The sequence below is a fragment of the Pongo abelii genome, chromosome 13 (assembly GCF_028885655.2).
Source record: "Pongo abelii isolate AG06213 chromosome 13, NHGRI_mPonAbe1-v2.0_pri, whole genome shotgun sequence".
NCBI classification, from domain to species: domain Eukaryota; kingdom Metazoa; phylum Chordata; class Mammalia; order Primates; family Hominidae; genus Pongo; species Pongo abelii.
The window spans coordinates 18,649,297-18,675,419 of NC_071998.2; the positions used below are offsets into that span (position 1 = coordinate 18,649,297).

The 26,123-nt window shown below is 38.5% G+C and overlaps 1 protein-coding gene and 1 pseudogene across 1 annotated transcript in view; one reads left to right on the forward strand and one right to left on the reverse strand.

Moving 5' to 3' along the window:
- The first annotated feature begins 665 nt into the window (after positions 1 to 665).
- Positions 666 to 26,123, forward strand: part of LOC100439741 (contactin associated protein family member 3) — a 104,066-nt gene continuing 78,608 nt past the window's right edge. Inside the window, 4 exon segments of the mRNA XM_063714134.1 lie at positions 666 to 777; positions 2,460 to 2,721; positions 8,073 to 8,216; positions 24,169 to 24,340. Of these exon segments, the coding sequence (XP_063570204.1) occupies positions 748 to 777; positions 2,460 to 2,721; positions 8,073 to 8,216; positions 24,169 to 24,340 (608 nt within the window). The 5' untranslated portion in view covers positions 666 to 747.
- LOC100439376 (splicing factor 45-like) lies at positions 8,059 to 24,307 on the reverse strand (annotated as a pseudogene).

A 26,123-nucleotide genomic window follows, 5' to 3' on the forward strand; every position in this document is an offset into this window, starting at 1 on the left:
ATACAAATACAAAGATGGGTTTGGCCAATGGGCATCCGTGTCAAGAAGCCTAACCTAACACGTTCTGAACATTAAGCTACCTTTTATCTGCCAGTCCTTGGTGTTCAGAAGAATCCCTCCTCCTCACCCTAACTTCTATGGGGCTATTTCCAAAGATAACTGTCATTGAAGTGAGTAAGAGTGAGTTGGGCCTTATGACACAAGGAGACAAGACTATTTGAGGACAATAGACACAGGTTTTCATATACATTTCATGTTATTCTGAGTTACTGATGGGTTCACTGATGGAATTATTAATTGAGTATAGCCAATAAGGAGAACCACAATTAAGCTGGTATCTCTGGGTTCTGGATATCATCCTCAAGAAAACTATTTACTAATTACATTGAATGAGGTTATTAAAATGTGTAAGTTTCACACAAAAACAAAAAGACAATTCATTCCAAATTGTGCATATGGATATATAATGTTAATTATGGGAATTCCATCTTGAGAATTACTACAACTCTATGTGTTCTGTATAAAAACAGGAAAATAATTGTTCCAATATATAAAAGGAAAACATTTAAAAATGTATTTTGTTGGCAGAATCAGTTGCCAGAATTCATTCAGTCAACTAACAAGCCCTCCTCTGTGGCAAGAAGCCCTGCTTCTCTGTTGTAGCAGGCAGCTACCCACCTAAATGATGAGGTCAAGAAATAAGCAGCTGATAAAAAGATAAAAAACGTGTAATAGTCCAGTGATTACATGTGTACTATGGATCAGCGCCAATTACTTGTAAGCTTTTGGTATTTAGTTCGTTACAGCAAATGTTTTCTTTTTTAAATTTTCTTCTGCAAATGTTTTCTTGTAATGAAAACTATTTCCCATTTAGCAGAATTACAAAAATAGTCAAGAAGAAATGTTCTGATTGATGTATACAGTTAGAATGTATATTAAAGATTATTATAAAATGATAACTGAATTATATCCATTTCTAAAGTATGTTGGGACAGAATTTTTTAAAAATATGATTCCGTTTTGAAAATTGTTTTACCACTGGATCAGTGTGGTTCTTAAACTTGGCTTTATCTTGGAGTCACCAGAGGAGATTCCAAAGACACCATTACCTGGATCCACCTCCAGAGATTGGGATTTTAATTGGTCTGTATCTGGATTTTAAGAGCCCTTCTGGTGATTCGACTGTTTAGCTAGGTTTGAGAGCCACTACCCTAGATTATCTGTCCTGCTCCAGTAACATTCTTTTTCTAAAATCATTTATAGTATATTAATAGAAATAAATCCATGGAAATTCCAAGTAAAATCAGAATTGCTGGGGTTTAAAATCTCTGGAACTGAAATTCCTATGTGTGAATGATGCCCAAGAATTGCTTATTCCTTTCACCAGCCAAACAAAGCAAAACAAACAAACAAACAAAAACCATTTAAAAACCTAGTAAGATGTTGACTTACCAGATATTAAAGCATACTAAAAGCTTCTATACTAGAATCAGTATGGTAGTGGATAGGAACAGAGAAGTCAGTAGAACAAAGTCAAGATCCCAGAAAGATCCCAGTTTATGTGCAAAGTTGTTAGTAACAAGGAATGTGGCTCAATTCAGTGGAACAGGGATGAATTATTTCTGAAATTCTGCTGGAACAAACAAGTGTCCATAAGGCAGAAAATAAGCATGATCACTATCTTATACACATTAAGAATATGTAAATTAAAGAGGATGAGAAACAACCAACAATCTTAAAGAAAATCTGTGAGATTGTATGTAGGACCTAGGGTAGTATGAAACTTTCTTAACAAAGATTGGAAACTCAGAAGCTGTAAAATACAATATAGACATAATTGACCATATAAAAACATCAATGTTTTCATGCTAAAAATACTATATGCAAACATTGTATATAACTATTAGATCTGAAAACCATTTGAAAGGCTGTCAAATATAACTTTCCAACAGCTGAAAATATGACCCATACAAATATCAAATAAGCATGTGTCAAAGATTTAGTCAATTCATTAATGAGGGTACCAGTAAAATAGTAAGCTGGTTCAAAGGAGATTTTGAGGATTGTGTAGAGAAGACCAAATGTTGCTCAGGAGAAAGACTGAGTATGAAAATGTCCTGTTATTTGCTGTATCCTCAGGGCTAGCACAGGGCCTGGAAAATAGCTGGCATAGATTAAACTCCTGTTGAACTAAAATTATATTGAGACTCCTTTACTAATGCTGAGAAGTAGAGAAGTGGAGAATTTCTCACACACACACAGAAAGGCACATGGGTGTCTGCCCAATTGTAATAATACTTATGTTGAAAGAGAAGATAAATATCATGGATTTCAGCTTTAGCAGGCAGACTAATCCTGGATTGATAAAAAGCCTTGTACGTCTTCGTAAAATCTGGCTTTAATTAGATAGAAGCACCACCTGTAAAGCTGTTCAATGTGCTCTTTTGTTTTATTTATAGGGAAATGTGTCCTTCTCGTGTCCACAGCCACAGACTGTCCCTGTGACTTTTCTGAGCTCCAGGAGTTATCTGGCTCTGCCAGGCAACTCTGGGGAGGACAAAGTGTCCGTCACTTTTCAATTTCGAACGTGGAACAGAGCAGGACATTTGCTTTTCGGCGAACTTCGACGTGGTTCAGGGAGTTTCGTCCTCTTTCTTAAGGATGGCAAGCTCAAACTGACTCTCTTCCAGCCGGGACAGTCACCAAGGAATGTCACAGCAGGTAACAGTTGTATTCCCATAAACCTGACATATCCACATGGAAATCATTTGGTAATTAGTGAGTGAGTGAGGCAGTGAGATGCTCCATGCCCCCACTAGAGGAACAGATTGCTGTTTCCTTTTAGACTTCTGTGTGGCGCACACAGCCATCACTAAAGTGTTCTTTTGACCAAAATGACTATATATGAGAAATATGAAATGCATATTTCTGCAGACATACCTTCCCATATACAAGGAATACCCTTGAGCTCCATTTCCTGACAAACATATACCAGCCTCCATCCCAAAGAACTAGGGTCAGGACCTCATGGAACAGACAATACCCAGAGGCACGTTCCTCTCCTGTCCTCCTTCTCCTTTCCCTTCTCCGCCCCGCCTCTCAGGGTCTGTGCACAAATATTCTATACACAGTAGGCAATTGATAACTATCACTTTACAGGGAAAGATGCCTGGCAAATACCAAGAGTTCTTATTCTTTTGTTGATGGCTGATTCGTTTTCTGGGATAGCTGGGCACCCTGGAAGAATCTCAGCTCCTCCACTTACTGCCCTTCTGAAATGTAAATCACGAAGCCTCCTAAGCCTCAGCTGTTTTCACTTGTGAAATGGTAAACCTCAGATCTCCTTTGCAGGGAGAACAATAGGAAGGAAGTCTGATTTTATTAGCACAATGCCCACCCCACACACAGGCCCTCTCATCCCCACTCCCCATCAGGGCCTGTTTTTGTTGGGCAAATGCTAGGTTAGGGGCTTAAATCCCATGAAGCTGGACTGAGTTACAATAGATGGGAACTAATCTCACATGCAGTCAGATGTGGGCAAGTTTGTTAACTACAGAGCTGCTGGATTTTGATGATTGGATTTGGAGATGGGAGGAGCACTGGGTCCTAAATTGACATTGTGCTGGATTTTGATGATTGGATTTGCAGATGGGAGGAGCACTGGGTCCTAAGTTGACATTGTGCCTAAATTGGCATCAGAACTAAATGGGGGCTTTAAAAAAAAAAAAAAAAAAGCGTAATCTGAAAAAGAAAAAGGCACAGACGAAGAGGCTGACTTCTGCTTGAGACCAGGGGGTTATCATACTCAAAAAAAGATTCCTTTTGGCTGTAAGAGGCACACGTGACTATATTGCTATTAAATGTTGTGGTATGAAAGCACAATTTCAAGACCCGTGAAGAAATTCGGAGGGCGGGGCCTTATCTCAGTACTTCTGGAACAATCAGGCAAGTCCTGAGTGTTAGAATCTGTGTCCGCCTCACACAGGTGTTTCAGGGGAGATAAAACAGATATTCAGAGGGGACATATATTATTTTCTTTTAGAAATGCAAACCTAGTTTCCATTTCCTCACGAATAAGATTTTTTCCAAGAAAGGTTAAAATCGTGACTCACACGCAGATACAGAATGAACACATGTCAGAGATTTTCTTTTAACTCATTGATGAGAGAACCAGTGTTAGGGAAATAAGTAAAGATAAAATTGCCTACCAACATAGTGAATCAGTTTCACAAGGTAGAAATGAAATAGTCTTATTATGGAATAAGTATTAAGCCAGACTGTGATGTACATTTCAGGCAATCGCTAATGTGATTGCAAAGAAAGAAATTTCATCCATTTATATAGCCAGGCAGATACAACCCATTACATACATGTTCTAAAGATAAAGGACAACTTGTCCTCAAGTAAGAGGACTTGACAGCGCCGTTTGCTACACAGCCCATCTTACATTCACCTGGTAATTGGGGAGGCACGCTCCTTTATGCAAAGGAAAACTAAACTCCTTCATGTCTCTTTGACAAGTGGGTAGTTGCAACTTGCAGCCAGGCATCTATGTTAAACTCCCAGGGAGACAAGGAGATAGGAGCACTGCCTTTCTTGATGTTTACATTTCAAAGACATGTCTCCAAGGTCCTCAAGAAAAACACTTCTGGAAACAAGAAAGAGGCTAAATAAGATTTTGTTTGTTTGTTTGAAGATTTTAAAGATGTACAAGTTTTCTGAAAGAAATGCTCTAAGGAAAAAAAGTGAATGAAAGTGTGTATCCCTTTTAGCACTAAGAAAGCTTTTGTTTGTTTTGGTTTGTGTTTACACTTACACCAGTAAGGCCTGTTTAAAGGAGTACCACACATTTATAGTCAGAAAAGAGATGCCGACTAGCTAAACTTGCTAATATCCAAAGGGAAAGGCAAATCCCTTACCTGTACACACTTTGCATCTCTATGGACAAGCATTATTTGCATTATTATCAATGTTCTGCAAGTTAACTTCTGTCACTATACAGCTGTAAAGTAACCTAGTCCAAGATGATGGTTTACAATCCTGTAATATCAGCTAATCTTTCCATTGAAAAGATATCCAGTAATCTCCTTTGCCCATTTCAAAGACTGCCCTCAATTTTTTTCCTACAGTAGTTGGTTCAGTTTTACTGCTGATGAGTTGCATATATTCTGGATTCAGTGAAGTGCTGAACAAGCACTTTGTCCGGTTCTGGGTTGCACAATAACTAGAATTAAATATAATTGAAGTTCTTAAATCTCATCAGGATTTTGCTTTAGCTCATGGCTTTGTGAGTGTGATATTTTGCCTCTGCAGTTAAAACGTTGTAGTTGTTAACAAGAGATCATCTTCATATCAAATGTGTTTAAAATAACATCTATGTTGTGGGCAATTAATTTAGTAACTTCTCATTGAAATATTTATAGATTCTACTGTATCTGATTTTCTTGTGCATAAACTATGGCCAAAGGCCAAATACAACCTAATAGAAAACAAAAAGAAAACAAATGTGGATGATAGATATGAAAACAATTATACAAAGATCTGCTTTTATTTGTCAAAAGATATTCTTAAAGAGGGCACTTTTTGCAGTTATAAAAAGAACATGTCAAAGATTTTGTTTAACTCATTAGTTTATGAGGGAATCAGTAAGATGTTACAGCTGCAATGATTTTGTGTATAATGTAAAACTGGCTTATTCCATGGGATGGGTTAGAGGAACCAGGAAGAAAGTCAATTGTATTTCTACCAGACAAAATTCATTTGCATGTCTATGGACAATAATCATTTGCCTGCTTTCAATTTTCTACAATTCACAGGGTGGTAAAAGAATTCAAAGAAGGGGCCAGGTGTGGTGGCTCACGCCTGTAATCCAGGCAATTTGGGAGGCCAAGCCATGCAGATCACGAGGTCAGGAGATTGAGACCATCCTGGCTAACACGGTGAAACCCCATCTCTACTAAAAATACAAAAAAATTAGCCAGGTGTGGTGGCGGGTGCCTGTAGTCCCAGCTACTCAGGAGGCTGAGGCAGGAGAATGGCTTGAACCCGGGAGGCGGAGCTTGCAGTGAACCGAGATGGCACCACTGCACTCCAGCCTGGGTGACAGAGCGAGACTCCATCTCAAAAAAAAAAAAAAAAATTCAAAGAAGGTAAAAGGCACAGAGACCTGCAGAATCATATAATCCTCGAGATTGTATTTAGACAGTGCCTAGTTTTACATTGAAGACATCCAGAATCTTGGTTGATTTTAAAGAATAATTTATTTCCTTACACTTTATTACTACTTCTGTTTCTGTTTCATACATCACTGAAGGTTAAAAGGGAAAACTAAAATATTAACGTTAATGTTTAATTTTTAAGAAGTACTACATTTGAAATGCTAATAATATACTAACTTCACATAGATACACGTTAGGAAGAAAAATAAATCAAGCACAGAGTCATTTTTAATAATTTACAGGTTTCCCAAGACTATCAAGTAAAATGTTAACTTTATAGGAAAATTTCTATTAGTCTAAAGTTTATTATGATATATGTAACTTCTGAAATAGTTTCGATCTTGGCCTAATTTTAAACTTCAGTGCAGAGTTAATTTAATAGGCCTCATGAAGCTAATCTTATTTTTAGCCCATTTATTGGCATGTGTCTTTGAAATATTACCAGGTAAAAGAAAACACGGAATACCTCTAGTGATTTTAAATACCTTAACATTTAAATTTGCCATTACAATTCATTATGTTACCAAATTATTTGACAAGATTGATTTCATAATTACTACTAAGAATCATAAAATAATGTGGATGTGAGTGTAAATATATAAAAATATTGTACATATATAAAGTACAACTCCAGTTCTTTCCTAAGCATTTTTTATCAAATATTAAATAATAGCTTTTATTTTATTTTATTTTATCTTTTTGAGACAGCGTCTCACTCTGTCACCCAGGCTGGAGTACAGTGGTGTGATCTCAGCACACTGCAACCTCCACCTCCCGGGTTCAAGTGATTCTTGTGCCTCAGCCTCCGAAGTGACTGGGACTATAGGCTAGTGCCACCATGCCCAGCTAATTTTTTGTTTTTTGGTAGAAATGGGGTTTCACCATGTTAGCCAGGCTGGTCTCGAACTCCCGACCTCAGGTGATCTGCCCGCCTCAGCTCCCAAACTGCTGGGATTACAGGCATGAGCCAGCATGCCCAGCGAATAATAACTTTTAAAAGACAGTATAATTATATCTATAATCATAATGTGTTAATTCAGAAACACACGAATATATGTTAAAGATTTTAACTAATCAATGAAGAAACCAGTAAGATGTTACAATCAGTTTGGAGGATAATTCAAAGTACTGCACATACAGGCAGATAAGAAATGTCAAAATGAATTACAGACAGATATGAAATGGTTCAGTAACCAACTGCATCTCGCCAGGCACAAGTCATTTGTATTTCTATGGGTACAAGTCATTTTGCATTACTATCAGTTTTCTACAATTTATAGGGCTGTAAAATAGCTCAGACAGTGAAAGCAGGGTTTACCTTAATTAACGGGTGCAGTAAGACAGACATCCAGTGATCTTCCCCCATTTCAAATCCTGTTGCACCCCATAAGTTTGTGCAATTATGTGTCAACTTTTTCTAAAAAAAACTTTTCACAATCATTCTTGACATATTTTTTATCAACTCACTTTCTTGATTCTTGTAAAATATTTTTGTTAGATTCAGTAAAGCAAGTAAGTTTTGCATTTGAAGATTGAACCAAACTGTGTTGTTTTTATCCCATTGTAAAGGCTCCTAATGTATATATTTGATAATTAAATTCTAGTTACTTTAAGCAAATTACCAGAATTTGTTACAGTGATTCTTCAGAAAGAGTAATATTTTTATTCATGTGTTATTTTCGTAATAACTGAAATTTTTAAATTAAAGATAGGTGGTTAATTTTTTTTCAGTGATACATGAACATGTAAATACCAGTCTTCTCTGACGTATTCAGTGATCTGAATCAAATTGTTTTCAAGTGTTTCCAGAGCTCATAATTTAGAGTTGTCTCTGACTGACTGTATTTCCTCCAGGTGCTGGATTAAACGATGGGCAGTGGCACTCTGTGTCCTTATCTGCTAAGTGGAGCCATATGAATGTGGTGGTGGACGATGACACAGCTATTCAGGCCCTGGTGGCTGTGCTCATTGATTCAGGTGACACCTATTATTTTGGAGGTAAGAGAAGGCAACTGAATGACACTGGCAGTGGAACCACTTTTTATCTTTATTGCTTTGCATTTTGAGTCTTAGTCAAATTTAAACCAAGTTGATACTAAGAAATAATTTCTCTAGCCATGAAATTAATACCTTTTGAATTTGTAAAAAACATGAAACATTTAATCAATTTTTCTTCCCAATACAAAAATAAGTATCTGCAGAAAGTTTACTTGCTGTTTAAATAACTTCATATTTTCATTTAACATTAAAAGAAAAATATATTTGAGCTACACATAGTAAATAAGTGGAAACTTTCAAACATCAATATCATAATCATATCTCTACAACAGATAAATCCATTTATACTTCTAACAGTTAGCTTGTAAAAACAAAACAAATCATACTATCTGAAGTCATTGGCTTACATAAAATATTACTTATATATATAAGCCTACATCTAAATCTATACTATTGAATCATTATTAGTACACAGCTCAGTTTATAGATAGATGGATAAATATTTTTTACAGGGAGAAGGCGTAATAGGAAATATTATACTGATTATGAAGTACTTTCAAAACGTTGACAATAATAAACAAATATTAATTAATAGGAGATAAGCATATTAAATGAATCCAGTATAATTGGTGTTACACTGGTGCAAAGTATTGAATGTTTGCTTCCCCACCCCAGATTCATATGTTGAAATCCTGACCCCCAAAGTCATGGTGTCAGGAGGCTTTGGAGGGTAATTAAGTCAGGAGGGTGGAGCCCTCATGAATGGAATTATGGAATTAGTGCCCTTATAAAAGAGGCCCAAGAGAACTCCCTTGCCTTTCCTGCCATGTGAAGTTATAAGGAGAAGACTGTGGTCTGTGAAGCAGACACTGCATCTGCTTTGCCTCAAACTTAGACTTTCCAGCATCCAGAACTGACAGAAATAACTGTTTGTTGTGTAAGCCACTTCGTTCATGGGATTCTGTTAATAGCAGCCCAAAGTGACTATGAGAACTCATACAGCTAAAGAAATGGAAACAAGTGGATCTTTTGATTATAAAGGAAGTTTGGATTTTTTTAAATTAAAAGGACCACTAGGAGTAACAGCAAAACCCTGCTATGTATTCTAGAATGCTCCTGTGAGTCCAAAGATTAAGCTTTTACATCTGGAAACCACAGTTAAGAGAAACAATCACATGAGAAAACTTGTCACATGGGGGCATGGATGCCTGTACATTACAGCATTCTGTTATCATCCCATATCACCACATATATGATAAGAAAACTCATTCTAAAGTAAGAAAGTTTTCAACTAGGTCCGAAATTCCATGCTGGACACAGATACAGAGAGCCACTTGCACTGTACCTAAACACTGAGGTGTTACTGAGGTAACTTAATTACTTGTCATTCTTACTGGAAAGGTAAATATATTCGACCTTTCTTAGTAATGAAAATTGTATGTAAACAGAAATATAGATCTAGTAATAGAAGACTTGTTATATACATGCAGTCCTATACGTTGCATTCTACCTCATCAGTATTTGTGGTGTTTCGCAAAGAATATGTACTTTTCCAAATACACAGCCACAGACATTCAAAGACTTCACTGAGCTGTCCTGTGGTACACAGGTGTATTTAAATTGTTAAAGAAAATTAAAATGGCCTGAGCTATCTCTGACCAGACAAAGCCTTGTAAGTGGCCTTAACTTTGCTTGATTTACCAATATAAGCAAAACTTAACTTGAGCTATTTCTTGTAAATGGCTTTAAAAATAAAAAAAAGTCAAACTCAAGGCTAACCAATCAGAAGCCAATTAACTTACATAACTAGAGACTTTCCAGCAGGATAAACCAAATAAGGCAATTGTATAACTACAACCAGTGAAAAATTTGCTACTATATTTACCTTACAGAAGCTGTCCCTTTTTGTTCCCTTGAAAGGATCCCTGAACCAGTTCCCATTTGAAGCTGCTTCAACAGTGATTCATGAATCACTGTTAGCTCAAATAAACTTTTGTGCCTCCATTTACCTTTTATTAATGGATACATTTATATCTGTAGTTGGATGCTTTTTTCCTCTAAGCAGACACAAAGTAAACCTGAAGAGCTTAAAATTTTTATTTATTTATTTCTTTTTTTTTTTTGAGGCGGAGTCTCGCTGTGTCCCCCAGGCTGGAGTGCAGTAGCGCGATCTCGGCTCACTGCAAGCTCTGCCCCCCAGGTTCACGCCATTCTCCTGCCTCAGCCTCCTGAGCAGCTGGGACTACAGGCACCCACCATCACATCTGGCTAATTTTTTGTATTTTTAGTAGAGACGGGGTTTTCACCATGTTAGCCAGGATGGTCTCGATCTCCTGACCTTGTGATTCGACGGCCTCGGCCTGCCAAAGTTCTGGGATAACAGGCGTGAGCCACTGTGCCAGGCCAAGATTTTTAAAATTAGTTGATGCCTTGATGTATCTTGAGTGGATGATGACATAGGAGTCCTCAGAGAAATGCAGCCATGCCCGCCAGCCTTTTCAGAAGAGCGAAGTTGGCTTAAGGAATCATCATCGTTCCAAGATTGTTAGTGATCTGAGAAATTTCATGTGCTGAGGATGATGCCAACTTAAGGGTTTCCGAGTATGAGCACCAGGATGCCTCCTATACCTGCTCTCAGCCATATGTGGCATCGACAATTGTCTCTAACCAAATTTTCCAAACCAAGTAGAAAAAAACAGTAAACGGAACAGAGATTTTTTTTTTTTAATTAGGATGGGACTGAAATCTGTCCCTCCTTCAGGATGAGGGCTGTAATCTCTATGACAGAAACGGATGACAGAGTTTGATCCACACTACTTTGTTTTCAGAACTGCTAGCTCAGATGGAATAGGTCCATAAAGAAACTAATGAAATAAGCAATAGAAAATCTCAAACATTATGGTCTTTGACAATGTATATTCATATATAATTCCCATTTCCTTCAGAAAATACGTGATGCTTCTTTTTTTTTTTTTTAAACTTATTTTAGATTCAGGGGTATACATGTGCAGGTTTGTTATATAGGTAAATTGCATGTAATGGGGGCTTGGGGTACAGATTATTCCATCACCCAGGTAATGAGCAGTTGTGTCTATTGTTCCCTTCTTTGTGTCCATGGGTACTCAATATTAAGCTCCCACTCATAGGTCAGAATACATGGTATTTGGTTTTCTGTTCCTGTGTGAGTTCACTTTGGATATTGGCCTCCAGCTCCATCCATGTTGCTACAAAGGACATTATCTCATCTTTTTTTATGGCTACATAGTATTCCATGGTATATATGTACCACATTTTCTTTACGCTACGGTTGATGGGTATTTAGGTTGATTCTATGTCATTGCTATTGTGAATGAACATGCACGTCTGTGTGTCTTTATGGTAGAAGGATTATTACTCCTTTGGGTGTGTACTCAATGGGGTTGCTGGGTCGAGTGGCAGCTCTGCTTTAAGTTCTTTGAGAAATCACGAAACTGCTTGCTGCAATGGCTGAACTAATGTATAATTCCCCCAGCAGTGTATAAGCACTCCCTTTTCTCCACAGCTTTACGAGCACCTGTTATTTTTTGCCTTTTAAATAATAGCAATTCTGACTGGTGTGAGATGGTATCTCATTGTGGTTTTGATTTGCATTTATGTCATGACTAGTGATGCCGAGGAGTTTTTCATATGCTTGTTGGCCACATGTATGTCTTGTTTTGAAAAGTGTCTGTTCACGTCCTTTGCCCGTTTTTTAATGGGGTAGGTTTTTTTTTACTTTCTTGTTAAGTTCCTTATAGATTCCAGACATTAGACCTTTGTCAGATGCATAATTTGTGAATATTTTCTTCCAGTAGGTTGTCTGTTTACTCTGTTGATAGTTTCTTTTGCTGTGCAGAAGCCCTTTAGTTTAATTAGGTCCCATTTGTCAACTTTTGTTTTTGTTGCAATTGCTTTTGGTGTCTTTGTCGTGAAATTTTTGCCATGTCCTATGTCCAAAATGGCATTTCCTATATTTCCTAGGTTATCTTCCAGAGTTTTTGTAGTTATAGGCTTTACTTTTTTTTTTTTTTTTTTTGAGACTTTAGAGTCTCACCTGTTGTCCAGGCTGGAGTGCAATGACACGATACAGCCTCAACCTCTCAGGCTTAAGAGGTTCCCCCGCCTCAGCCTCCTGATTAGCCTGGACTACAGGCACGTGCCACCACATTCAGGAAATTTATTATTATTATCATTATTATTATCATTATTATTGTTTGTACAGACGAGGTCTCGCTGTGTTGCCCAGGCTTGTCTCAAACTCTGAGGCTCAAGCTATCCTCCCACCTCACCCTCCCAAAGTGTTGGGATTATAGGCATGAGCCACTGCACCTGACAGGTTTTACATTTTATTCTTTAATCCATCTTGAGTTGATTTTTGTATATGGTGTAAGGAAGGGGTCTAGGAACTGCTTATGGTTAGCCAGTTATCCCAGCACCATTTATTGAATAGGGAGTCCTTTCCCTACTGCATGTTTTTGTCGACTTTGTTGAAGATCAAATGGTTGTAAGTGTGTGGCATTATTTCTGGGCTCTCTATTCTGTTCCATTGGTCTGTGTGTCTGTTTTTGTACCAGTACTATGCTATTTTGGTTACTATAGCCTCGTAGTAGAGGTTGAAGTTGGCTAACGAAATGCCTCCAGATTTGTTCTTTTTGCCTTGGATTCCCTTGGCTATTCAGGCTCTTTTTTGGTTCTATATTAATTTTAAAATAGTTTTTACTGGTTCTTTGAAGAATGCCATTGGTGATTTGATAGGAATAGCACTGAATCTATAAATTGCTTTGGGCAGTATGGCCCAATATGGTTAAAAACCATATTTATTATTCCTATCCATGATTATGGAATGTTTTTCCATTTGTATGTCATCTATGATTTCTTTGAGCAGTGTTTTGTAATTCTTCTTGTAGAGATCATTCATCTCCCTGGTTAGCTGTATTCCTAGGTATTTTATTCTTTTTGTGGTCATTGCGAATAGGATTGCATTCTTGATTTGGCTCTCAGCTTGCATGTTGTTGGTATATAGGAATGCTACTAATTTTTGTACATTAATTTTGTATCCTGAAACTTTGCTGAGATTATCAGATGGAGAAGCTTTTGGGCAGAGATGATGGGGTTTTGTAGGTATAGAATCATATCATCTGCAAACAGAGACAGTTTGACCTCTTTTTCTCCTATTTAGATGCCTTTTATTTCTCTCTCTTGCCTGATTGCTCTGGCGAGGACATCCAGTACTGTGTTGGGTAGGAATAATGAGAGAGGGTATCCCTGTCTTGTCCCAGTTTTCAAGGGGAATGCTTCACATCTTTTGCCCATTCAGTATGATGCTGGCTGTGGGTGTGTCATAGGTGGCTCTTACTATGTTGAAGTATGTTCCTCCAATGCCTCATTTGTTGAGGGTTTTTAACATGAAGGGATGTTGAGAAAATACCTGATGCTTCTCTAGAGACAAATATATGAAAGCAAACAACATTTCATGAAGGAATGAGGAATATTTTGTGGCAGCAAGAATGAGAATGACTCTCCAAGATGCCCTGGAAACTGTGAATATGTTACATCACATAAGGGATTTTGCAGATGTAATTAAGGTTGCAGACCTTAGGAGATGATCGTGATTCATGCAGTGGGCTCAGTGTAATCACATGAGCACCTAAGAGATTTAACTCTGGTTGGAGGCAGAAGAGACACAGAAGAGAGGTGTGGGTGAGGGGAAGCCAGAGAAACTAGAAGCAGGAGAATGTTTCTGCACCATTGCTGGTTTAGAAAATGAACTGGGCACTATGAAGAGCAATGCAGGCAGCCTGACATTGCTGAGAGGCCCCAACTACCAGCCAGTGACGAATTGGGACCTCACTCCTACAACTACAAGAAGTTGAATTCTGCTCTAACCTGTGCTTGGACACACATTCTCCCCTAGGGCCTTCATAAGGAGCCCAAGAATACCTTGATTTTGTCCTTGTAAGACTATAAGCAGAGTCATCAGTCCAGCCCTCCCACACTTCTAAAGTGAGAGATAATACAGAGAATGTTTTAGTGATTTGTTACAGTGATGATGAAAAGCTGATACACATTCCAACCTCCATCAGATCCATTTACAGACATTCCCATTCAGTTCTAAACCCTTGGACAATGGCCAAAAAAAAAAAAAAAAAAAAAAGAAAGAGTTTCCTCAAACACACCCTGAGAATATACTGAAAAAGATGATATCTATCTATCTATCTATATATAGATAGATAGATAGATATAGATATATATCCAGGTGTGGTGGCCCACGCCTGTAATCCCAGCACTCTGGGAGGCTGAGGCCAGCGGATCACCTGAGATCAGGAGTTGAAGACAAGCCTGGCTAACATGGTGAAACCCTGTATCTACAAAAATATTAAAAAAAAAAAAAATTTAGCCGGGCATGATGGCGGGTGCCTGTAATCCCAGCTACCTGGGAGGCTGAGGCAGGAGAATCACTTGAAAAAAAAAAAAATATATATATATATATATATTTTTTTTTTAAATATATATATATATATATATATATATTTTTTTAAATATATATAATAAAATATTTTTTAAATATATATATGACCAAAGAGAATAGTTTCAACAGAAAGTCAAAATAGCCAACACAGTTTCTGTGTTTTGTTTTGTTTGGATTGTGTATGGCCTTCGAGTGAAGTAACATACATGATCATGAACCATATAGGGACACAGTGGCAGAAATGGGAAGGCTGATCCATGATCATACATGCATACATACATACACTATGGATTCCAAAGTCCCCTTTGACCTGAAAGTATGAGAAGAGCCCATAACCCATTTGAAATAGATATGCAGCAGCCACAACCCAAATTGTATATGCATAAGTAAAGTTGTCCTTATTTCAGAGATGATATTATGGATTGAATTGTTTTCCCTCAAATTCATATGAACCCAGAATGTGACCTTTTTGGAGATAGGATCTTTGCAGAGGTAATCAAGTTAAAATGAGGTCATTAAGGTGAGCTGCAATCCAATATGACCAGTGTCCTTATGAAAAATGGAAATGTAGGTGCAGAGACACACAGAGAGGGAAGACGCTGGGACAACACGCAGGAACAACGCCTCAGGAAGACAGAGGCTTAGAGTGTTACACCTGCAAGGCCAGAGCTGCTTACTGGGTTCCTCCCTGACCCCAACTCCCACCTGGGGCTGAGCCTGATCCAGGCCTTACCACCCACTGCTGCTACAGTGCCATAAATCCTTTTTAAAAAATTAAAATATTTATTTGACAAATAAAAATTCTATATATTCAAGGTATACTATGTGACGATTTGATATAGGTATACACTGTGTTCTGATTACTACAGTCAAGTTAATCAACACATCCATCACACCACACATAGTTACCATGTTGATGGCAGAGGGCAGTGAAGACATTTAAAATCTGCTCTCTTACCAAATTCCAGGTAAATAAAACAGTATCATTATGTATCACCATGCTGGATCATCATGCTGGATCCCTTTTGTTTCATGGGGTTGTTGAAAAAAGACTACAAATTAAGGACTGGAATGCATGTCTTCCAGATAGGCCTAAATAAAAAATCACACTCAGGAGCCGATTTTAAATAGACCACCCTTTATGGAGCGTCCCTTCATCACTGTGCCCAACGGAATTGTAACAATGCTAAATGAGTGCCATTACCTTTTTCACTGCTTTATGTGCTGGTTTTATTGCACCATACAGGTGTCCCCGGAGCCTTGGCTCCTCTGGAGCATCTTATTGATTTCCCACTGCCGCATGAAGAAAGGCCATGCTTTGCCCAAAGTGACTAATAGTTTTACTCAGTCGGTTATTTCAACTGATTTTTATTGCCCAGTAATGATGCAGTGAAACATTTTACTAAGTCAGGGAGCGCATCAGCCTTTCCTAGACAATAATAAACAGAATATTTGCCAGCTCAGTCAATGATTGAGTACAGCCAAGAGACACTGCAGCCTAAGAGAGGGCGGTCAGAGTGGGGAGGTCACAGAAGGGTGCAATAAATCTTCTGCCCAGGGATGTTTACTCAGAAAATCCTTGGTCATTAGAAATGTCATTTAACTCTGTAAATAATAAGATACATTTGCTAATCAATGCTTGAGGTGCTTCCTGAGAGTATTAGTATAGTTTTGCATTTTACTATCTTTTTTCCAGAATCGTTTTAAAATTATGTTGGAGACAGCACAATATGAAAGTAAAATTCGGCCGGGCGCAGTGGCTCACGCTTGTAATCTCAGCACTTTGGGAGGCTGAGGCGGGTGGATCACAAGGTCAGGAGATCGAGACCATCCTGGCTAACATGGTGAAACCCCGTCTCTACTAAAAATACAAAAAAAAAAAAAAAAAAAAATTAGCTGGTCATGGTGGTGGGCGCCTGTAGTCCCAGCTTCTCAGGAGGCTGAGGCAGGAGAATGGCATGAACCTGGGAGGCAGAGCTTGTACAGTGAGCTGAGGCTGCACCACTGCACTCCAGCCTGGGTGACAGAGTGAGACTCCGTCTCAAAAAAAAAAAAGTAAAATTCATCCCTAAAATTGGCTGTCAGCATGGAAATTATAAAACTCATTTTCTAAACTCTGACAGTCATTCAGAGCAAACTTTCCACAGAGCAACTATGAAAACAGACAATGTCAATCTGCAAAGTTTGATTGTTTTCTTTCCTCATATTCCGAGGTGTGCATATGTGCCTCAAATTATATTAAAACATTTGCTATAGATGACAGATTTTATAACAAAAAACAAATAAGCCAATATATCCAAGACCTGTCATTTCAAAAGTAAAATATTTAGGAAGCACTAAAAGGGATAAGAATGAAAGTACTATTCAGTTTTTTAAGTGATACTAAATAAAGTTGATTACAGAAAATGATTTGTCAAAGTATAAATATAGTATCACCTTTAGGGTTTAAATTCTACAGGTGAGATTTTATAACGTTCCGTTATTCAAGAGCCCATTTCCATAAATATATACATGCTAATAATGTTAGAAATGCTTTTGAGTTATTTTTATGCGTATCATAATTTTATTCATTTTTACCGTGAAATAGATCATATATGTACAGTTAAAAAATATTGCTAATTTTTCAAAAGAATGTATATATTGTTATATGAATATACCACAGTTTATCAGTTCTACTGTCCCATCTTGCTATTGTTAGGCAATTTTCATTTTCGCTTTTAGATTTGCTTTATAAAATTTAGGGGAGGGGTGTTTGTTTTGTTGTTTTGCTTTTTTTTTACACAGGGAGTCACTCTGTTGCCCAGGCTGGAGTGCAATGGAGCAATCACAGCTCACTGCAGCCTCTGCCTCTCCAAGCTCAAGCACTTCTTCCACCTCAGCCTCTGGAGTAGCTGGGACTACAGGCCTGCACCACCACACCTGGCTAATTTTTGTTGTTATTGTTTTTCTTCGTATTTTGTAGAGTTTTGCCATGTTGTTCAGGCTGGTCTGAGGTGATCCACCCACCTCAGCCTCCCAAAGTGCCAGGATTACAGGCATGAGCCACCATGCCCAGCCTAAAATTTAGTTTTTAAAATATTCTTAACATACCTAGTTTTTCCAGTGAATTTTGCATTCCTTGTGTGTGCTTTTGTAACTTTATTTACCCATCTGTATAGTAAACTTCGGGAAACACCAGCTCTAACCACCATGTTTAACAGCATAAGCTGGTTGTTAAATTTTACTGATGTATATAAACCCCAAATAGATCATTTCTTCACATAGAAACAGCCTTTGGTTCTGCTAGTATTCATTACTCATTTTAGTAATTTAAAGACCACATGACCCAAATTCTTCTTGAATGCTGTGCAGTGTACTGAAAGAGACTAAGAAGCCCTTTTCTGTTTTCTCAGCAAATTTACTTCTTGGGATATTTCTGTTCATACGGTTTCCTATGACACATAGCGTCACTAAGAGTCAAATAAGTGAAGCTGAAAAGATTAAAATTAATCCTGTGATCCAGTTTTAATAATGAGTTCGTTTCATTATGTTTCTTTTTCCTCTCCATTTGTTTTATACTGGCCTGGAGAAAACAGGCTTGATGGATAAAATGCACAGTATTTTCTTCCTAACTAGATTATATATTTAGAATGGCCTGAATATGTACAGCTGCAGACAGTAACTTCATTCCTACAATATAACATCTATCAGTGATTGAAACTAGTCAGCTGCACATTTTATTTATTTATTAAAAAGGATTTGGATTTTTATACAATATTTAAAAACCACAAAATGAGAAGGGATCAATCAACGTATACCTTGAAAGTCTTTCCAAGAGTCTCAGTATCCAACAGCCATGGAGGCTGTGACCTTTTTCCTTCTTTTCTCAGCCTGCTGGTCATTTAAGGGTCATCAGAGATGACTCATTCTCTAGTTCTTAAAATCAAACTTCTTCCACCAAATCCAAGACCCTGAATTTGTTCAAACTGTAAAAACATCCTCTTGCCACCTGTCCACCAAAAGATCTTCTATTCAAGTGAACAACAGCTTTAATTGCTGACTCAACTCTCAAATTCTAAAAATGTCTGTACTGCTTCATCATCAGGGGCACTAGGAATTTCACATGTCACACATTTTCCAACTTTGCCATATTTTTCATGGCAAAATTGGGAAATACCGTGGACTTTATCCATCAAGCCTGTTTTCTCTGAGCCAATATAAATTGACAATGGAAAAGAAAAAGAAGCATAACAAAATGAACTCATTATGAAAACTAGATTATACTCTTTTCAGTTTCACTTATTTTATCCTTAATGATGCTATGTCTCATAGGAAACCATATCAACTGAAAAATACGTCATCACACATTCTTCCCTGGTTTCAGCTTCCAAGTCGTCTTCCACCTCCCCTTCACCAGCCATGTTCCTTAGTAGGACCACCTTAGTAGGACTCAAGTATTTCAGTCAGTGGATTTGTACCTGATTCTTCAATGCATCTTTCTCTGCGGCGTCACCCACGATGATCTTGCCGCCTGGTTTGCTGGTCTTCCCCACCGGAAAGGCGGCGCGCAGCCCCTGCTGGTGCTCCCCGAGGCCCTGGCCTTCCCGGAAGCCGCGCTTCTGCATGATGTTGTGCGCCACTGTTCCCACCACGTTAGCGAGGAAGGAGCTGCTAGGCCGGTTTGGAGATCTCAGTCTGTCCTGTTCTTCCTTCACTGGGGGAGGAATGGCTGCTTTGGAAGACCGTGACTGAGGTCTTGAATCCTCTTCATAAGGAAAATCTCGGGGTGACTCTTTGTCTTTCTCTACCGGAGAAGTGGGAGGGGCAATGGCAGCTCCACCCTACTTCTTTTCCTCCTCTCTGGCTCCTAATCTTTCCCTTCGTCAGAATCTGGATTTGGTTGCCTTGATCAGAACTCCCCTAACTTCTTGCCTGTCTTTAGGCCTCTTTTCCCTTTCTTCTATTTCCTTTCGTATTTCTAGCTCCTGCTGTGTCTGTCGTTCCTCTCTTTGGCACTTCACTACTTTCTCATAATCATAAAGAAACATAGGATCATATTCGTCAGCTAAAGGAATCAGAACGTCCCCTGCAAAAACCCACTGGGAGCAGGATCCTTCAGCCCAGCTGCTGCATGCCGTGGTGTGTCCCCAATTTGCAGGTAATCTGAGGAGCCGCCTGGCTTTAGGTCAATGACTGGGGCAAGAGCTGCACTGTTTCTAACTTTGGCTCTTTGCCTGAGTGAGAGCTGCCTTCCTCACCTGAAGCTGAGACTGCAGAAGTTTGACGTTTTGGAACCTGCCTTCTGCTTTTGAGTCACTGGTCTCCACTCCCAGGCCATCGTATGGGGACATCTTTTTTTTTTCAGTTTAATGTTGCCCTGCTGACTCTACCCATGGGTAGCCAGGTTAATATGAAAAAATGAAGAAGAAGAAGAAAAACCCACCAATTTCCTGATGCCAGATAAATGGAAAATGTTATTTGCACCAAAGAAACTTTGAGAGACTTGGAACAAATCACTGGTGGATCTGGATTTCTGGATCTCACTAGATTTATTTTAATAGAAAGTTTAGGCCAGACGTGGTGGCTCTCGCCTGTGATCCCAGCACTTTGGGAGGCTGAGGCAGGTGTATCATCTGAGGTTAGTAGTTCAAGACCAGCCTGGCCAACAAGGTGCAACCCTGTCTCTACTAAAAATACAAAGATTAGCTGGGCATGGTGGCGGCAGCCTGTAGTCCCAGCTACTGGGTAGGCTGAGGCAGGAGAATTGCTTGAACCCGGGAGGCAAAGGTTGCAGTGAACCGAGATCGTGCCACTGCACTCCATCCTGGCAACAGAGTGAGACTCTGTCAAGAAAGAAAGAGAGAGAGAGAGAAAGAAAGAGAAAGTCTAATTCGCAGATGCAGACTTATCTTCTGTACTGTCATTTGTCCATTCTTTTTTTTCTGGTCTGTGATTTCATCTTTTTGAAGTGTTTTTCAAGCAGCACTCTGTACGGTTGCAGGTTGTGCATATAGCCTGCATTTTTTTTCATTCATGCCTGAAATAGAGATTGACTGAAGGTCAAATTCTTTTAAACTTACCTTTATGGAATCTTTCTGCTATTCAATGCCATGCCTCCTTCCATGATATTGAGAATATAAAATTGACTGTTGTATCACCAATCCTCACATCCTTCTTATAGGAAGTTGCTAGACCGAGAACTTGTGGCAGCACTGCATTGAAGCCTGTCACTGCAATAACACGCAGTGACAATTTTCTTGCCAACCTCATATGCTTACACAAATGAAAATAACCGGGCTAAAATTTTCATGGGTCTTAATATCTTTATTTGTTCGATTTCATATCCATGCAGTACTTTATGATTAGAATTTGTCCTGAAAGTTTCATAACTTTTTGGGGGACACCTGGATTTATTTTAGTTTTTTTTCTAACAGAGTTATTGAATTCATTTTCTTTTAAGAATAACCTGGCTGGGTGCTGTGGCTTACGCCTGTAATCCCAGCACTTTGGGAGGCCGAGGCAGGTGGATCACGAGGTCAGGAGATCAAGATCATCCTGGCTAACATGGTGAAACCCCGTCTCTACTGAAAAAAAATACAAAAAAAAAAAAAATTAGCTGGGCGTGGTGGTGCGTGCCTGTAGTCCCAGCCACTCGGGAGGCTGAGGCAGGAGAATGCTGTGAACCTGGGTGGTGGAGCTTGCAGTGAGCAGAGATCACACCACTGCACTGCAGCCTGGGTGACAGCGCGAGACTCAGGTCTCAAAAAAAAAAGATAACCTAAGTTATGTGTCAGGAAACACCACATGGTGAAAGAAAGATTAGCAGAACTGTTGGTATTCCTATAATTCATTACTGGAAAATATTTATTGAATTAATAATCCTAATTCTTAACTTAAGGTGTTTATTTCTTAATGATTAGTGAGATGCAGTAGAATTATACAAAGTTCACTCTCTATTCCATTCTTCAGAAGGTTCTGCTGTACCATTTAAACGTATATTTCTTTTATAAATAAAAAATATAAAAGATTTTAGTCTTCAAACTTTTAAACAAATATGGTGTTAAATGTTAAACTTCCAAGTGTCTGTGAGATTATGTATAAAGTTTTGATAAGCTAAAAAGAAGCCTTAAATATGAGGGAGGCTTTTACTTTAGGAATCTAAAGCAGAAAATATTAAAGTTAAAGAGATAAAGCTTCAGTTATTAAAACAGAAATCTAAACACAACATTTAATTTTTATGGAACTTTTAGGGAGGAAATAAGAGGACAGGCATTGAGAGGTGCTTCATTGATTCCAGTAAGGAATCTTCATTGACTGTTTTTTGAAATTGGGCTAGTGATTAACAATACAAGGTCAAAGAGAGATCAATGAAAAACACATAAGTACAAATTCTATACTTCATTTTTTTCATTTTAATGAACACTGTAAAGAAAACTCAATCCTCTAGTGATAAATATTGATGTATATTTACTATAATCTTTGGAGAAAAGGGTATTTGCATGAACTCAAAGTGTCATGCCAAATATTAGATTTAATACCTAATATTAGGTTTAATACCTAATATTTGAATGATTGGGAAAAGAAAATAAGAAATTATATCTCACAAGTTTGAAAGAAACAATACAGAATCAATATAAGCAGGCTTCTTTTTTAAAATAAGGCAAAGGGTAAAATTTTTCAAAAGCTATGTAATTCCATAATATACAATTAAATTAATTATTAATTCAATTTCTCTTGTCACTGGCATTACACCATTATGAAATGAGGTGCTTCTTTCATATTTGTATGTTAAAATTAAGTATTCATTTAGATCAGAGGTAGACAAATCACGGTCCATGGCATATTATATAAGCCCAAATGAATAATTGCTTTGTATTTTTATTTTTATTTTTTTTTATTTGAGATGAAGTCTCGCTCTGTTGGCCAGGCTGGAGTGCAGTGGCGCCATCTCAACTCACTGCAAGCTCCGCCTGCTGGGTTCACGCCATTCTCCTGCCTCAGCTTCCCGAGTAGCTGGGACTACAGGCACCCGCCACCACGCCCAGCTAATTTTTTTTTGTATTTTTAGTAGAGACGGGGTTTTACCGTATTAGCCAGGATGGTCTTGATTTCCCGACCTCATGATCCGCCCGCCTTGGCCTCCCAAAGTGCTGGGTTTACAGGCGTGAGCCACCGCGCCCAGCCCTGCTTTGTATTTTTAAAGGGTTATAACAAGAAAGACGTGCAACAGAGACCAGGTGTGACCCACAAAACCAAAAGTGTTTACTATCTGCGTTTTACAGAAAACCTTTGCAGACTCCTGACTTAGACAAATGCCTTATAATTTTATTCTGAATTAATATGACTCTTTCTACAAACAGTTGTCTTTAAATAAAAAGATTTTACAATTATTGTGTTTTCTTTAACTAGAGTATGTACTTTCATCCTTTTCCTTACTTTTCAAACTTTGAATTAGAGTTCCATTATTAGGTTATATATTGTAACTCAGAGGGTGGGAGTAAGTTCAAGACACTACTTTCCTATATGCTTGGACTGGTGTGGAGTAATACTGCTTATGTCAAAGTCAGGCACTCACCACTACTTCTTATAAGTACTGTTCTTGTTTCACGAAACAAGCCCACATAGTAAAGGGAAATGATGTCGTAAGCATTGCCATTTATAATTTAGGTGAAATTAGCTGACGGTTGTGGTGAAACTTTTAATATTTAACTTCTAATATTGGAAGTAATCAAATGTCTATTTTATCTCTTTCTGTTCATAGAACATTCTGGACTGCAAATTTTTATCCTTATGTACCCTAACAGTGTGTTAGGTCCTGTTACTTTTTGTGTTGTTGTTAACATTAGAATTTAATCTTTAGTTATATATTTGACTAAAGCACCTAATACCAAAGAAAGTATTACTAGAAAAGCAAATCTAGGTATTTCCACCCAGTCAGTATAAAAAAATACGTTTTTAAATACTCCCAAATGCACATACATCGCAACACACAAAAACACCTATAGGGTAGATATTTAACATATTTTAGGTAAATGGTCGTACACAATTATATTTTCAGGTAGCATTTTTCACACTTCACAGCATATCCTAAATAAAATTTGGGCTATGATTTCATTTATTTGAATTTAACCTCCACTTTAATTTTTTTCACTTAATAATACATGATGCTAAAATGCATGATTATTTCTTAGATGAGATTTCACAAAAGAAGCCAAACCTCTTTTCACTTGGTTGGGAAATAATTCCTGTTATAGGAATTTCAGATCTGAATTTTCCCTGATAATTTCTTATTCTGAATTCCAGGTATTATCTTAAATTTGATCAGTTCTAACCTTGCCCCTTCTCACCTCTCTAATGAATGGTGAAGCTCATCGCATCATACCGATGTCCATAAACAAGCGGGAGCAGCAGTCTTCATATAGTAAATACTGTGGAATAGTTTTGTCATAGTTATTGCTTTTGTCCTATTTTTGTCTTCATATTCAGGCTGCCTGGACAACAGCTCTGGCTCTGGATGTAAAAGCCCCCTGGGAGGGTTTCAGGGCTGCCTGAGGCTCATCACCGTTGGTGACAAAGCGGTGGATCCCATCTCAGTACAGCAGGGGGCGCTGGGGAGTTTCAGGGACCTCCAGATAGACTCCTGCGGCATCACAGACAGGTAAGGGCCATCCTAGGTCACTTTAGCTTGCCTGTTTTCAAAGTTGAAGAAGGCAAATGTAGACAGCTGGAAAAAAGCTTTCCCTTCTGTTTTGTTGTTGTTGTTATCTTTCGAGAGGGAGTCGTAATTACTATGAGGATTAGAAAACTTCATCTTGGGCGGGCGCCGTGGCTCACGCCTGTAATGGGGCCGAGGCGGGCGGATGATGAGATCAGGAGATCGACTTCATCCTGGCTAACATGGTGAAACCCTGTCTCTACTAAAAATACAAAAAAAAAAAAAATTAGCCAGGCGTGGTGGCGGGCACCTGTAGTCCCAGCTACTGGGGAGGCTGAGGCAGGAGAATGGCGTGAACCCGGGAGGTGGAGCTTGCAGTGAGCAGAGATCGCGCCACTGCACTCCAGCCTGGGCGACAGAGCGAGACTCCGTCTCAAAAAAAAAAAAACAAAACTGCATCTCTAATGGAATAAATAGCATTTTTTAAATGATAGTATTTTATTAGAAGACATACACCTTATGAATTTTACCTTAATATGATCCCAAGTTGCTCAGCTAATAGTTATCAAGCTCGCTTTCGCAACCACACACCCATCAGTTGGATGATATTTTTCCAGGCAGAGGAATTTGCCAGGTTACTATTCATCAGCCATCCAACCCCACATGTTCTGCAGAGAAAATAAAAAGTAATTTCTTCTAGAAAATTTTGAATCATAAAGATGGATGAAGATGTGTGCAGAAGGACATACTCAATGAAATATGGAGGTTAGACAAGAAAAACATTTAATTCAAATAAGTATTACAACCACAGTTATGCTAGTTGTGCCATAATTTTACAAAGATTTTGGCTGAGAATCATAGGGTCACACCTGGAAAAATAATATTTCTACATACAATTTGCCCTAGTACATTTGGTATTTACTTTCAGTGAATAAATAAGTGCTACAGATTTAAAAATTAAAAAGTGGTAATCTGGCCCGGCGCAGTGGCTCACGCCCGTAATCCCAGCACTTTGGGAGGCCGAGGCGGGCGGATCACGAGGTCAGGAGATCGAGACCATCCTGGCTAACACGGTGAAACCCCGACTCTACTAAAAATGCAAAAAATTAGCCAGGCGTGGTGGTGGGAGCCTGTAGTTCCAGCTGCTCAGGAGGCTGAGGCAGGAGAATGGCGTGAACCTGGGAGGCGGAGCTTGCAGTGAACCGAGATCGTGCCACTGCACTCCAGCCTGGGCAGCAGAGCCAGACTCTTCTCAAAAAAAAAAACAAAGTTATATCTACATCTGGTAGAACTTTCAAAACCTGCCTTCTTCATGGAGTAAATTCAGTTAGTCAATTCTGTTTTAAACATTAACTGTAAAATTATCCTCTCTGGCTAAACAGGTTTTAATTTATAACTCATAGTGACGTACTAAAAAAACGTAATTACTACTAAATGAAAAGTTCATTCATATGGACTTTATTTATTCAGCACGGAATAATTTCCCCCTGTGAACATTCTGTTGATTTGTAGGAAAAATGAATTAATTCAAAGATGAGGTGTATATGAAGTGTAAGAATTTGTCAAGTACCTCTCACTCTTGACCTTGAGATTCGAATTCTTCGCACGCAGCTGGGACTGCATTTACATCTCAACACCAGCCCCAGAACCCCACTCTGTAGTCGTGGGGAGGGTAGTTGGGAAGGTTTCTGGCCATTTGCTCACTTAATATAATCCCAAGTTGCTCAGCTAACTAGCCAGGGAGCTCAGCTCTCTCTGGGTTAAGGGGAAATGTCCCATGGGCCCA